The 13,368-nt window shown below is 40.1% G+C and overlaps 1 protein-coding gene across 3 annotated transcripts in view; it reads right to left on the bottom strand.

Annotated features, from left to right (window-relative positions):
• The window catches only part of PAX3 (paired box 3), a gene marked incomplete at both ends in the record, with an annotated part of 94,685 nt that overhangs the window by 27,939 nt on the left and 53,378 nt on the right, over positions 1–13,368 (bottom strand). For all 3 annotated transcript variants that reach the window (XM_082658989.1, XM_082658990.1, XM_082658991.1), the window contains one exon: positions 2,278–2,483. In XM_082658989.1, coding sequence (XP_082515115.1) covers positions 2,278–2,483 — 206 coding nt within the window. The remainder of the gene's footprint in view (positions 1–2,277; positions 2,484–13,368) is intronic.

Raw genomic sequence — 13,368 nt, 5'->3', positions numbered from 1 at the left:
GATCGAATAGCTCCAGCTGTAAAACATTTGTGTTGCAAACCCCAGCATATCTGTGACTCTTCCCTACACTCACCTTTGCACCCACCTCCAGCTCACACGATCAGCTGCCTACCTTCCACCTTTCAAGGCAGTTCTCTCCTTTCCATCCTCACTGCCACTGACCTACTTCAGAAACCACTGAAAAGTTTGCCGTTGTCCATGTACCACCCCTAAACTCCACAGAGTGCCTGGTACATAACAAGGATTCCTGAAATGACGAGTGAATAACCTGAGTTGACACACTTTTGTATGTTATATCTGACATAATCATATTCTCCCCATAATGATAACCAAAGTTAAGAATGAACATTTTCATAAGTACCAAAAAATAAACACTAAGAATACAAAGAGAGCAAATAGATTTTCAAGCAATCATATTCCTTCCTGCCACCCTAGCACTCCCTACCCTTAACCAAATTGAACTATTCACTGTGTTCTCAACACGACTAGAGTGAAAAATGAAAGGTCATCTGATATGCAACTCATGTGCTTCCGACTCTGTGCTTTTGCTCATTATTCTGTATTACCAAAATACTCTCCCAACCTCCCTGTCCAATGAATATCTATCTAAACTCAAAAGGCCATCTGAACCCTCCCTTCTTCATGATCCCCTCTTGTTTGCTCCAATAAAATCTGACCCTTTCCTCTTCTCGACTCTCACTGCACTTCAGCTCTCTCTAACACACTTATCATCTCGGCTTTGTTTTTAAATTATTCATGCGTTTACTTTATTACCCATTAAATACTAGTTCCTTGAGAAATTTGCCTTAATTCATCTTAGTGTTCCTTGGCCTTCCTAGCACTGTGATGATCAGAAAGAAAGTCAAGTTGAAGAAAACAATCCCTCTGACTTGGCTCTGCAGGCTACGAGAGGCTATTCCAAAATAGTCTGTGATAGGAGAGGTAGTTAGATGCTTATGGGAAAGCGTCGATCAATCTGGAGACCACATCAACTGCCTAGTTCGCTGCTGAGTCCCCAGCCTCACTCTAACTATGAACGTCAAGTATCTGGCAATAACATGACGTTTCCAGACAAGGTAACTTCACTCCTGGGGCAGTAAGGGGTTCCAGGATACCCTGAGGCATTTGTAATCTTTCCAACCATGCTTTACTGCCTTGAGAAGAAAGTTCATTACTCACAATGAAACATCATTCTATCACTCAATAGAAACATATTACACCAAAGTAGCCTTTCCAGAGGGTTCAGAACACTTCTGAGTTGAAAAGATAATTTAAAATGTTCTTTAAATAATACAGTTACTTGCAAAGCTTCTAGACTTAAAGGAAGGGATTTTACCTTATATAACTTTGCACATCTTCATAATTGAAAGGCCATAGGGAGGAAGTGTATGGAATCCAATTACCTCCATCACTTACTAGCTACATGACTTTGGGTAGCTACTTAAATAGTCTGAGTCTCAGCTTCCTCATCTATAAATTGGGGATATTAATAGCACCAACCTAGGGTTTTAACGGTGAGTAAATGAACTGATTCTTATAAAGCATTTAGAACAGTGCCTGGCACAGAGTAACCACTCAAAATTTTGCTATTATCTATGTACCACCCCCAAAGTCTATACAGTGCTTGGTACATAACAAGGATTCCTGAAATGGTGAATAAATAATGTGAATTGACACCCTTCTCTGTGATACATCTGATATAATTACATTCTCCTCATAATGACAACCAAAGTCTAAAATAAGAATGTCTACTTTCATAAATACAAAAAAAATACTAAGAATACAAAGAAAGCTAATTAAATGGATCACAGTTTTAAATCTATATATATAAAATACTTGTATCAAATAATGTGATAGAAAAGAAGCAAATATAGCCATCACATCAATAAATTTAATTGGATTTATCACCCTATTAAGAGGAAAAGGAAAACTTTCTGACTGGTTAGCAAAGTAATATGTTGCTGTATACCACAGACATACCTTGGGGGAGATGGCGGGGCAGGGGGCGAGGGGGGGGTGTTGGCAGGAGGTGCTTGGACCAAGCACATGCCATAAAATGGAAACGGAGGTCATGACGTCGTTATCACGACACGGCGAAATATGAAGGAAAGAAATGAGAGAGAAAGGAAGAACTTTATAATGTGAGAGGCTGCCATGCACAAGGAAGGACCATTCCTGATATATTTACTTTCTTGGTCTGAAACATGCTTTAGAGGAGAAGACACTCTTGTTTCCTGTGTGGGTTTAAGCAGGAAGGGGATGTTTGGATGTCAGTACCTGTACTCGGGCCTCGGTGAGCTTTGCCCTCTGGGCCAGTTCCTCCCTAGTGTAAATATCAGGATAGTGAGTTCTTTCAAAAGCCCGTTCCAGTTCTTCAAGCTGCTCTGCTGTGAAAGTGGTTCGGCTCCTGCGCTGTTTCCTCTTGAGCGGTAAATCTGGTTCAGAGTCGATGTCAGAGCCTTCATCTGATTGGGGTGCCGAGGCTAAAAGCACAGGAGAAAGAAAGTGATCAAATGTGAATCAGAAAACAAGTCTGGGGAGTTCACTGGTAGCTGAGCAGTGAGGATTCAGCACTGTCACTGCCATGGCCCGGGTTCGATACCTGGTCAAGGAACTGAGATCCCACAAGCTTCTTGGAGTGGCAAAATATGAAAAAAAAAAAAAAAAAAAAAGTCTGACCAAGCTATAATGATTCAAATCCTAGTCTAAAGTACATTCCCAATGTCCTCCCACTGACACAAAGCCCCTCCTTGCAGTATTACATTATTAAATGGTATTTAATCTCTTCCCCTATCCCATCTCCAAGGCCCCCAGGCAGAAATAATGGCTCTCTGCACCTGTCATTCTAAGCCCATTATGAACTCTTAGAAAGCAGAGACAGGCCTTACTCCATGTTTCTGGCCCATGTCCTTAGCCTTTAATGGGCACTCCGTTCTTGTCTAATAAATGAATCACATTTAATCTGGTTCCTGATCAATCTTCACCAGCCTTTAGACCAGGAAAAAATTTGTTAAAAAGTGATTTTTTAAATTAATATTCCAAAACTGACTTCGTATCTAAAAAGGCAATAATCGTAAACTAGTGCAGGATTCCTATAAATTTGTAGACTGTACCGCTCCTATAAGAAACACCGTGTTAAATTTACTCTCTCATTGCCAGATATTAGGAAATGCTTTAAGGAGAGTTTAGACATTGTTAATGCAAATCTCAAGAACAGACTCAGGAAGAAGCAGGCATCGTCTACGAAACTGTTTCTAAACAGAAGTTCAGAGTCTGGGTCTGAGAGGCAGCTGCTTAGGACCGCTGCCTAGTTTGAGGAACGCAGTGCAAAATAAAAACGCAGGACCCCCGTGTTCACAAGTTATCACGAATTTCAAGATGGCAACTACAGAGCATAAAACTAAGCACGGGGCCTTCTGCACATGGGGCCCTGAGCGACTGCATAGGCCACACGTCCCTGAAGTCAGCCTTGCTACAGGCCCCCTCCTCACCAAAGCTTGAATTCGCCTGGATGAGCACGCATCAGGAAGGAGACCTTCCAGTTTTAGTATGCAGGCGCCCAAGAAACCGGAGGAGGAGTTGGGAAATTGTCGAAATTTGCATTAATAATGCAATTTAGCGTCTGTGAGTTGTGACAGTAGAGCACTTGTTGGCCAACAGCAGGTTCTTCAGCTTGAAGATGCACCAGACATAGGGCTCTCGGTAGGAGAGCAGCCCCCTCCCAGAGGCCTGGCCCTCAGGACAGTGGCAGAGGGTGTCAGAGGGCTACCAGGCCACAGACTCTTGAGTGTAGCGTGGGAGCCAGAGCAGCCTTGCCCCTGAACACATGCAAATGCTCTCAAAACTTCCCAAATAACTGGAGGATCCTCTGGGGAAGAGGCTGAGGTGTGCTGTCAGCAAATGAGGAGAGAAAGCCAGAAAATTGTAGATGACTAATGTCAACGTCAAGGTAACTCATCTCCGCCCCCCAGGCTGGTAGAACCTGGGGAAATGCCGGAAGTGCAAGAAGCGATCCTAAAATGAAGTATCTCCTATACTACTAATTCTCTTTTCTCTTAAGCTCAAACTTAGTTCTGCCCTATAGAAATTTAAAATTTCATTTTACTTCAGTATAAATTATAAGCTGCCCCAAAAGGTACACATCCAAAATAACCCACAAATATAATTTTAAGTTTTCTAATATTTTAGTCCTTCTACATTTTATTCACATTCAAATACTGTGAAATTAAGAGAGTAAATTAATAATATATATGACAAATCAAAGAAAACCGATACTGGCACATAAAAGCAAAAGGGAATTATAATATGTAATGCTCTACTGTATGTTAGCCATTAAGCTTGGTTTTTCAATTGTTATCTAATTTAATGTAAAATGGTCTAATTTAATATAAATCTTATTTTAGGAAATGTTAGTATTAACTGAAAGAAAGAAAAATAGACTTTAAGTATGCTAACACTTTACAGGAGTATTAACATGCTAAGAAATATGTCATTCATTGCATTATAAACTTCAAAAGCAGTCAATACAACTTACATGTGTATACCTTTAATAAACGTGAACCAAATTAAAAGAACAATAATTTGTGCCTAATTGTAGGGCAGCGGTTCTCAAACCTCTGGAGCATCAGAATCCCTGGAAGAACCTATTAAAAACCAGATGGCTGTCCCCTCTTCTTATTCCATACGTCTGGGGTGGGCTCTGAGAATTCACATTTTTAACACATTCCCTGGCGATTGACGCTGATGTTACTGATCCTGGACAGACACTTTGAGAACGCTCTGCAGAACATTTCAGATTAATTATTCACTTCCCCCTCAAAATTCCCAAGTATATAAAATATTTTCTGCCACAATTTATCCAAAAAATTGCTCCCACCTGTATTTTTTTCCGTTATAAATAATATACTCCCCAAGAAACAGATTACTCATTCCCCTAAGAAGAAAATAAATTTTTATAAAATGTTTTCCTTCCATGCTTCCAGTTTCTGTTGCCCTGACTTTTCTGTCTAAAGTGAATTCAGGTGAAAAACTCAACAGCATTTAAGAACTGACCAAAATCTCTCCTCTGCCTGTGAGAACCTTAAATCTTTGCTTGCACTTTCTCTTACTATGATCCCATTAGGATAATACTATGTGGAAATTTTCATGTTTCCTTTGGGAGTCTCTGGGGCTAGTAAATCCTCCCAAGTAAATATGATGTGCCATGCACTGTCAGGTCAATTAATCAAAATCATCGCTGGTTTCTGGAGAAAGAGGGCTGCTTAGATGTACAAGTACCAACCAACCAGAGTTAATTCTGAGGGTCAAGACCACTGTTTCACCGTAACAATTAACATCCCCCAGAATAGAAGCTCTATGAGCTCAAGACCCTTCCTTTGCCTTGTTCATTGCTAGAATTACTGCTGGAACATAATAGGTGCTCAATAAATACATGCTGAATGACTAGAAGTACAGGAGAAAAATTAAGTTTTGAACCAAAACTCACTTTTCTGTCACAATTTTACATCTTTAAAATGGAAATTCTGCTCTTTTGAGTCACCCAACTACCACTTATAGATGAGCTTTGGGGCGGGGGTTGTGAGTCCTTGAAAATTACTTGGAAATTCTTGCAAGTACTTGCATGCCTGAATTTTTCTAGGAAATAATTACCAATTTTTTCAAAGAGGATTGTGGTTTTTAAAAAAAGATGAAGAACCACCAACAGTCAGTGATAAACAAGACTCAAGACTATCTGAGTTCAATAGCACAGCCTTTACCACCAAAAATAAATTTTTCTTTAACAAGCTAGCAAATTACTACTTTTATTCCTAGACTGTTAATTCAAAAGCAATCCAAAGGTTCCATCTAACTAGGAAAAACTCCAAATAGCATCATTTTAAAGACACTGAGGAAACGATTTGCCTGATTTTTCTGCTAGAAAATTATCTGAACCAGCTGATCATTTTTGACACGATGAAGCCACAACCTTACAAGTTAATTCTAACTTTTCCCCATCTGTAAACTCCAAAAGGATGTAGGCTTTAAAAAATGTTCAGTCAGCAACCCTAGATTAATCTACCAGCTAGGAAATACTAGCTCTTTCTAAAGATGGAAACACTACCATTTCTTATACTACTCAATAGAATTAAAATGTTTTTTGTGTTTTTTTTTAAATTTATTTTATTTTTGGCTGCGCTGGGTCTTCATTGCCGCGAGCAGGCTTTCCCTAGTTGCGGTGAGCAGGGTCTACTCTTCATTGCAGTGCACAGGCTTCTCATTGCGGTGGCTTCTCTTGTTGCGGAGCACGTGCTCTAGGCAGGTGGCCTTCAGTAGTTGTGGCTCACGGGCTCTAGAGCGCAGGCTCAGTAGTTGTGGCGCACGGGCTTAGTTGCTCCGCGGCATGTGGGATCTTCCTGGACCAGGGCTTGAACCCGTGTTCCCTGCATTGGCAGGTGGATTCTTAACCACTGCACCACCAGGGAAGCCCTAAAATGTATTATTTACACAGAACATGGTTCACAATAATGTCCTAAATTTGAATCATTCAGTTTTTACCAAAAACAAGTCTAAAACTTAAATCCCATTTTAACAGCACAAATTAAATCAATCCGTTGAAGTTCTATTTTACATATTTAACTTTACTCAAGATACTGGAACAAATTCGATACTAGATACCAAGTATCTAATCTTGCTAAATATTTCAGCAAAGTAAAAACAAGGCCTTTCTTTCAGACAGCTTGACAGAAAAAAATTATTTTTTTTCTGTGAATAGTATTTAAGCTATGACTTGAAAACTACAAGCAGTGTTAGCAAGACAGTTATCTAAATGCTAATAAATTGCCAGGATATAGCAACTAGATTAAATATAATTTCTTCAGTCTATTTATACTGTCTGGCCTTAATTTTTTTTTTTTTTTTTCGGTACGCGGGCCTCTCCCGCTGTGGAGCACAGGCCCCGGACGCACAGGCTCAGCGGCCATGGCTCACGGGCCCAGTCGCTCCGCGGCATGTGGGATCTTCCCGGACCGGGGCACGAACCCGTGTCTCCTGCATCGGCAGGCGGACTCTCAACCACTGCGCCATCAGGGAAGCCCTGGCCTTAATATTAAAGGGAGACTTTCATACATTTAAGTTGCTCAGTCACATTCTACACCTGCCTTCACAAAGTTTGCTTTACTGTTCTTTAGAGATATTGTCCCCTAATTTGAAATTCCAGAATAGTTCTCATAAGAAAATCCATATCAATACATAATACATGGTCCTTTAAGTGGAGATTTTATTGTTTTAATTGCATAAAAATTCTCAGATTTTATCCTAATCCATATTCTTATCAGACTTTGAAAGTTTTGACTCTATTACCAAAACCCCTTCACAATCCATTCTCTGACTTATACATTTGTTTAACTCAATGTCACCAATGAACCTGAAGCAAACCTTCCCAAGAGGTGGAGAATTTCTCTCCTTTCCTTACGTAACTACACAAAAACCCGTGAAGTAAATACTCACCCCAGAAAAAGGAAAGATTCAGAGAGGTTATTCAGGTCACACAACTTGGAAACTGGGATTTGACCCAGGTTTATGGGACTTCGGAGAACTCTCTCTCATCTAGCCTGGAGTGTTCTAAATAGGTGTTGAGTTTCTTTATCACACACACACACACACACACACACACACACACACACAAACAGTCCCCTTTTGAAGAGGAATACCGGAAACACACCAAAACAGGAATCCCAATGTAAATCATTTAGCTGATTGCCACTACTATTCTTATTTGTCCCAAATTTTCAAAACTTCTTAGAACCAAATGAAATTGACAGAAATACAACAGTTTAATCAATAATATATGCCAAATCAATTTCCCAATTGAATTTAATTCAACAAATATTTATTGAATTCTTTATATATTCAAAGTATAGATGTTTAACGACAATAAAGCACTAAGAAATGGATCAATTTTCCAAGATATTGAATGAATTTAAGAAATTAAAGCAGTCAGTCTGACCATGTGCAGTCTCCATTAATAATCATCACAGACGCTTAGTTCTAAGATCCAGGGTCAATAGGGAAAATACTACTGTTCACAAGCAGTTGAACTGATCACTCTGTTTATATCTTTATTAAAGTCTTCTTTTTTGATATTAAAGGCACCTTAGTGAAAGGATATCAAGAGCTGTAAAGTAACCTCAAATTCTTTTTAGGCAAAAGTGTAGGAATAAAAACTTGAAATCTGTTGGGATATTCACAAGTTATTCAGCAGAAACCTCAGCGTGATCACCAGGAAAATGTCACCTCTCACCCAGGTGCCTGAGTGTTTCAACTCTGTGCTTTATTCTTAATTTTAAAAGAGGCTCATTTCTTCTTTTTCTATGTTAAGCTAATTCTAGGTCTTAGGAGCAAAATTTTTAGTTATCCCAATCATCTCACATTAACTCCCCAAATCAACCTTGGGAAAATGGACATTTTCTGCTTAAAGAAAAAAAAAAAAAGATCAAGCATAGGCAACAATCATACCCCATAGGATTACAAATTCTTCTTTCGGAAACAAATCAAACTGGGAGGAGAAGGCAGAAGTATTACCACCAGCGGACCAACCATGAAGTTTAATTAAAGAAGGAATTACAGAATTAGAGAGTATGTCTTTGTCCGTTAACCCCTTGTGACCTCTTCTATAGCCTCAGGAAATATTTCATCCTAGTTAATGCTATTATACATGAGATCTTACCTCAATTTTATAGGGATTTAGTCACGTGGAATTCTATAATTATTGGTTTCCAGACCAGTATAATTCAGAGATGGGAGACAGGCAAAAAATGGAGAGCCAAAATCATTCACAAGCATGCACTTGGCACGCCGTCTTTCTTCTCAGCAAGACTTTTCATCTGAATAATTAAAGAATCAAAACATGACAACCATTTAAACTCTATGTTTTCCCCAGATATAACACAATGCAATTTACAGACACGGGAGGAGGTGGGGGGAATCTCTCTCTGCAGGTTTTGAGGCTGAACTTCCTTGGTCAACTGTCATTTATTCTAAGACAGCCTCAGACCAAATCAGATGGTCGTCCCATCTGTACTAACCTTTCCAAGCAAAACCTGTCAGCGTCGGCACTCGAAGCTATGTTTCACCGATGAAAGAACAAGATACAGATAAAAATCGTGCCTAAGAGCCCCACAAGGTGGTTTCACCCTGTGTCAGACAGCATGAAGGTATTTCAGAAGTATATCCCATGAGGTCTTTAACGGGTCAACTTGAAGTTGGATGTACTTACTTGGCTAATTGTAGAATGTCTCCTGTGTTTGTGAGTTTTACCATTCAACACCAAGGGGACAATGGGACAACTAACTGTTTTCTGATCTGAAATAGCCCTTTTACACTGAGAGAGATGTGAATGACCTCTCTCGTGTTTACTCGGGTGAAAATCAGGAAGAGTCTGATATTCCCTCACAGACCCAGAGTAAATGACAAATGACACTTTCCCTTTGTGATCTTTGGGATTTTTGTTGACTTATTTGGAGGCTTTTGTTGGATCCCAAGAAATGGCCTGTGGCCGAGGCCTATTCTACCGATTTCCACGCTCCATCTGTGGAATCCATCAATGGAGCGTTTACCCTCATTCAGGGCTCTGACACCTGCCTGGCAGGGAGCAGCAGACACAAAGAAAGCCGGAGTGGATGAGAAAGGGGAGGTTGGGTGTTTTTTTTTTTTCCAGAGGAGGGAGGAGGGGGAGGTTGAAATGGAAGCACAGTAGGGGTTAATCCAAGCCAGTTGAGAGACTTCAGCACCTGGAAGCTTCTCTGCCACATTAATTCACAAGCTAAGAAGTAATCGGCAACATTATTTCTTTTAATGTTTTTAAATTGTATATACGTCAAGAGAAGGAAACAAGAAGAGACCCCGCTGAAAGGAACAAACCAAAGATTTACAACAAAACCCTAAAGTAGATCTAGAAAGCGGGTGTGACCTAACAAACTCAAGCTATCTAAGGAACTTTCCAGAATTCCTAACTCAGAACTAGGATTTGAGTAATTGTGACCATGATCGTTGATAAACTAGGAGAGATAGTTTATAACCTGATCAGTGGCCTCTTGGCGGGTGGCGGGGGGGCGGGGGTCAGGGGGTCTTGTTTTGCTTTTATTGCCTCTACAACTTCTCCCCCAATTTGCCAGTCCAAAAATCTTTAGCAAGTGCAAAAAAAAAAAAAAAAAAGCAGGACAGTGTATGGCAAGAATATTCTGGGCTCTCTCTCGGAAAGGTTCTTTTAAGAACTCTAAATCTAATTAAGACCCTCCAGCCATTCACCTACTCTCGTTCCCGCCCAGCAGTCCCCATCTGGGGGCTGCAGAAATGTAACGCCGGTCCCCTCCCCTCTGACCCAAGCCCTTCCCTCGGAAGCCGCCTTCTCACAGCACGGGGTCATTAGAAGGAAAATAAGCTCCTGCCAGGTTGGTGCTAATCAAAATAGCGCAAATAAACCCTGACACTCAACAACTCCCCGAGTCCCTGCTGCCCTGGGAGGAGAGTACAGATTGGTTATGAATATGGCCGGCCGCGGGGGCAGTCCAGGAGGGCCGCGTGTGCTCCGGGCCCGAGAGTGACTTGAAATGCACAACATGGACCATTGGGTGTTTATTTAAGATAAGGGCTGACAAGCAGAGGCTGGCTGAACGGCCAAGCTGCCTCCGAGGCAATGAGCTGCGTGGCCCTAAAGACCCCGGATCCTGAGGTTCTAATAACATTGAATTTCAGGTGTGTGTTGGATCTCAATCCACGTTACACTGAGGAAATGTAATCCGGTGGAGTTCCCTCCTAACAGCCACTACCTGACCATTAGTCACTTAAAAGGCCTCCTTCGTAACAACACAGCTAGAAAGAGGCTATTTCTCCTTCACTTATTGCAGCCCCGCTAGTGATTATTTTTAGTAGCTGTATTCGTTGATGTGTTTAAGTAAAAACATGTTTGTGCCCTTTCTTTTCCCCGACACAAGCAACATGTTGCTTAAAGGAGCCACAAAATCCCAACCAAACTGCTGTTTCAGCACCTCCTTCCAAAGGCATAAAGTGAAGAAGGAATCGTTACTACTTTTGGGGACCCTGACAGTGACCCAGATTAACCCAGTGGCTTCTTAAACCCTTTATTTTGAGACTTACGTGTGTGTAACAAGAATCCTTTTAACGAAATGAATCTCTCTCATCGAGCAAAGATGAAGCCACACTTCCCTACCCGACCCCGGCAAATGATTTCTACTCGCAAATATTTGTTTTCAATGGCTTTTTGAAACTTCGTGGTAACCACCACCAGCGTGTTTCAAAGAGAAAAAAAGAAAATGTGTTGCTATTCAATTAGGAAAACCGATTAGTTAACTAATTAGTCAGCTAACAGCATTCTAAGAATAGTCTCCCCTGATAAGAACTTTCCTCCCTCAAGAGCTTAAAAGTCAGTCATAATTAAAATTAAGAGCCAGAGCTCTCTCCGTGCTGAAGTCTCCGTGTCTCTAAAAGCAGTAAGCTAGGTTTTGGTTTACTGGGACTGGATTGCAGGGAGCAAAGAAAGGTAATTTGCACACTGAAGGGGAACAGGAAAACAGTAGTTCTTGTGAAAGGAAAAGGGCCAAGTGACTTTTATTTACAATTGCCAAGAGAGAGGCCATTATTGACCATATGTGCCACAATTGCCCTCTTATCACGGGCTGGCCATCATGTCCTTTGGGAGCTGTTAATGAACTGGGTAATTGAGCTGCTGACATGTGTTACCAAAACAAAACAATAGGAAGAAGAGACAAATGAACATTTTATTTGCCAATCAGAGTAGGTTCAGCTTTTCAGGGAGCTGCAGCTAAGTAACTGACTGAATACATAAAACAGTGCATTGAGAGCAAGCAGATGCAGACACAATAATAGTTAACTGACAGCTTATGGCCCATCTGTGCTTAACATTTTGTTAGAGAAATTACTTGACTTGCTAAAGAGACAAGTCATACATCTGCCCCAAGTGCTGCATTATAAGAGATAAATCATCAGCTAAACTGTTTCATGACAATGAAAATGACAATGCTTATTAACAGTTATGCTGGGATATTTTGTCAGCACAGCTTGACACAGTTATTACTTACTAAAAGTGTGACAACTCATAGATATTCAATGGAATTGAGTCAGGAAAGAAAATCAGGACACAGCAAACAAGTTGAAAGAACAATAGGCATTTTTAATCTCTCAGGATTAAATATGCATTTCTAAAATGTTATGAATGAAAAAAATAAATGCATGAAATAGAACATAAGATCATGTTCCATACAGTAATTATGTATCTCTTCCATTTACACCTTATTTATGCACAACTGTAGAATATTGGAAATGCTCTTGTTCTGGGTGGCTTACCACTAATATCACCAATGATATCAGTTTAAGAAATAATTGTGGCTAGCCATTTTACTTTCCCAAACATACCTTCTTTTCCTCCTTTGGGAAAATATTTCTCTAATAGGGAAAGAAAAACCATGTTGCAAAACACCCACTTTATGAGGAGATTTAGCTTATGTTTTTGTTACTGCATTTGAATTGATACCATATTTTTTGGTCCAAGTGTTCATCCACTGCCATGTAGAACAACTTAATTCTGAAATCATTTTTATGTAAACTGGTTAACTAGAGGCAGAACATGGATCTCTCAAAGCCCTTCTTGTGATGGTTCCTTCAACATTCTGGCAAAATCACCTCCATAACAGTAATAATGATATAAGAAAAGCTGCTATTCACTGATTTACTGACAGCTTACTATAGCCAACCACTGCTTCCAGCGTTCTTGATGTGCATTTTCTTTCATCGTTACCAAAACCCTATTGGAGTATTGTCATCCCCATTTTACAGATGAGAAAAAAATGAGGTCTCAAGAGTAATGTAACCTACCTGATCAATGAGAACTAAGAGAGGCTACCCAAATATAAGATCAATGAGTAACATTGTTATTTGAGGAACAGGTCGGTTAAACCACTGATGTGGGTTGAAAAAAAAAGGCCAGTATCGTCACATTTTCTTCCAAGTCACAGTCAACCCTATAAATCCGTTGCGAAAACATGACCATAAAAGGTGAGTGATATTTTCCATGGTGGTTGGTGTATGTGAAATTATGTTATATACAGTTACTAAGAAAGAATTCTGGCTATGAAACCCAAACCTTAACTATATTTACAGAGCTTTAAATAAGACACAGTTGACAAAGAACCACCCTGCCTTTATTTTCCACTACCGAATATTTTTGCTATTGTGTGCATCAGTCATTTAAAAGTCAACAAATAAACTAAGGCTGAATATATAAAAGAGGTGACCAGTTACACAAAGAGCCTTTCAGCAGGTAGAAAACAAAAGAATGCTTTTGCCACCCCTATG

This window comes from Grampus griseus, assembly GCF_964374135.1.
Source record: "Grampus griseus genome assembly, chromosome: 7".
Classification (NCBI taxonomy): Eukaryota; Metazoa; Chordata; class Mammalia; order Artiodactyla; family Delphinidae; genus Grampus; species Grampus griseus.
The sequence above is the reverse complement of the archived record's forward strand: the minus strand, read 5'-3'. Positions and strand labels throughout refer to the sequence as shown.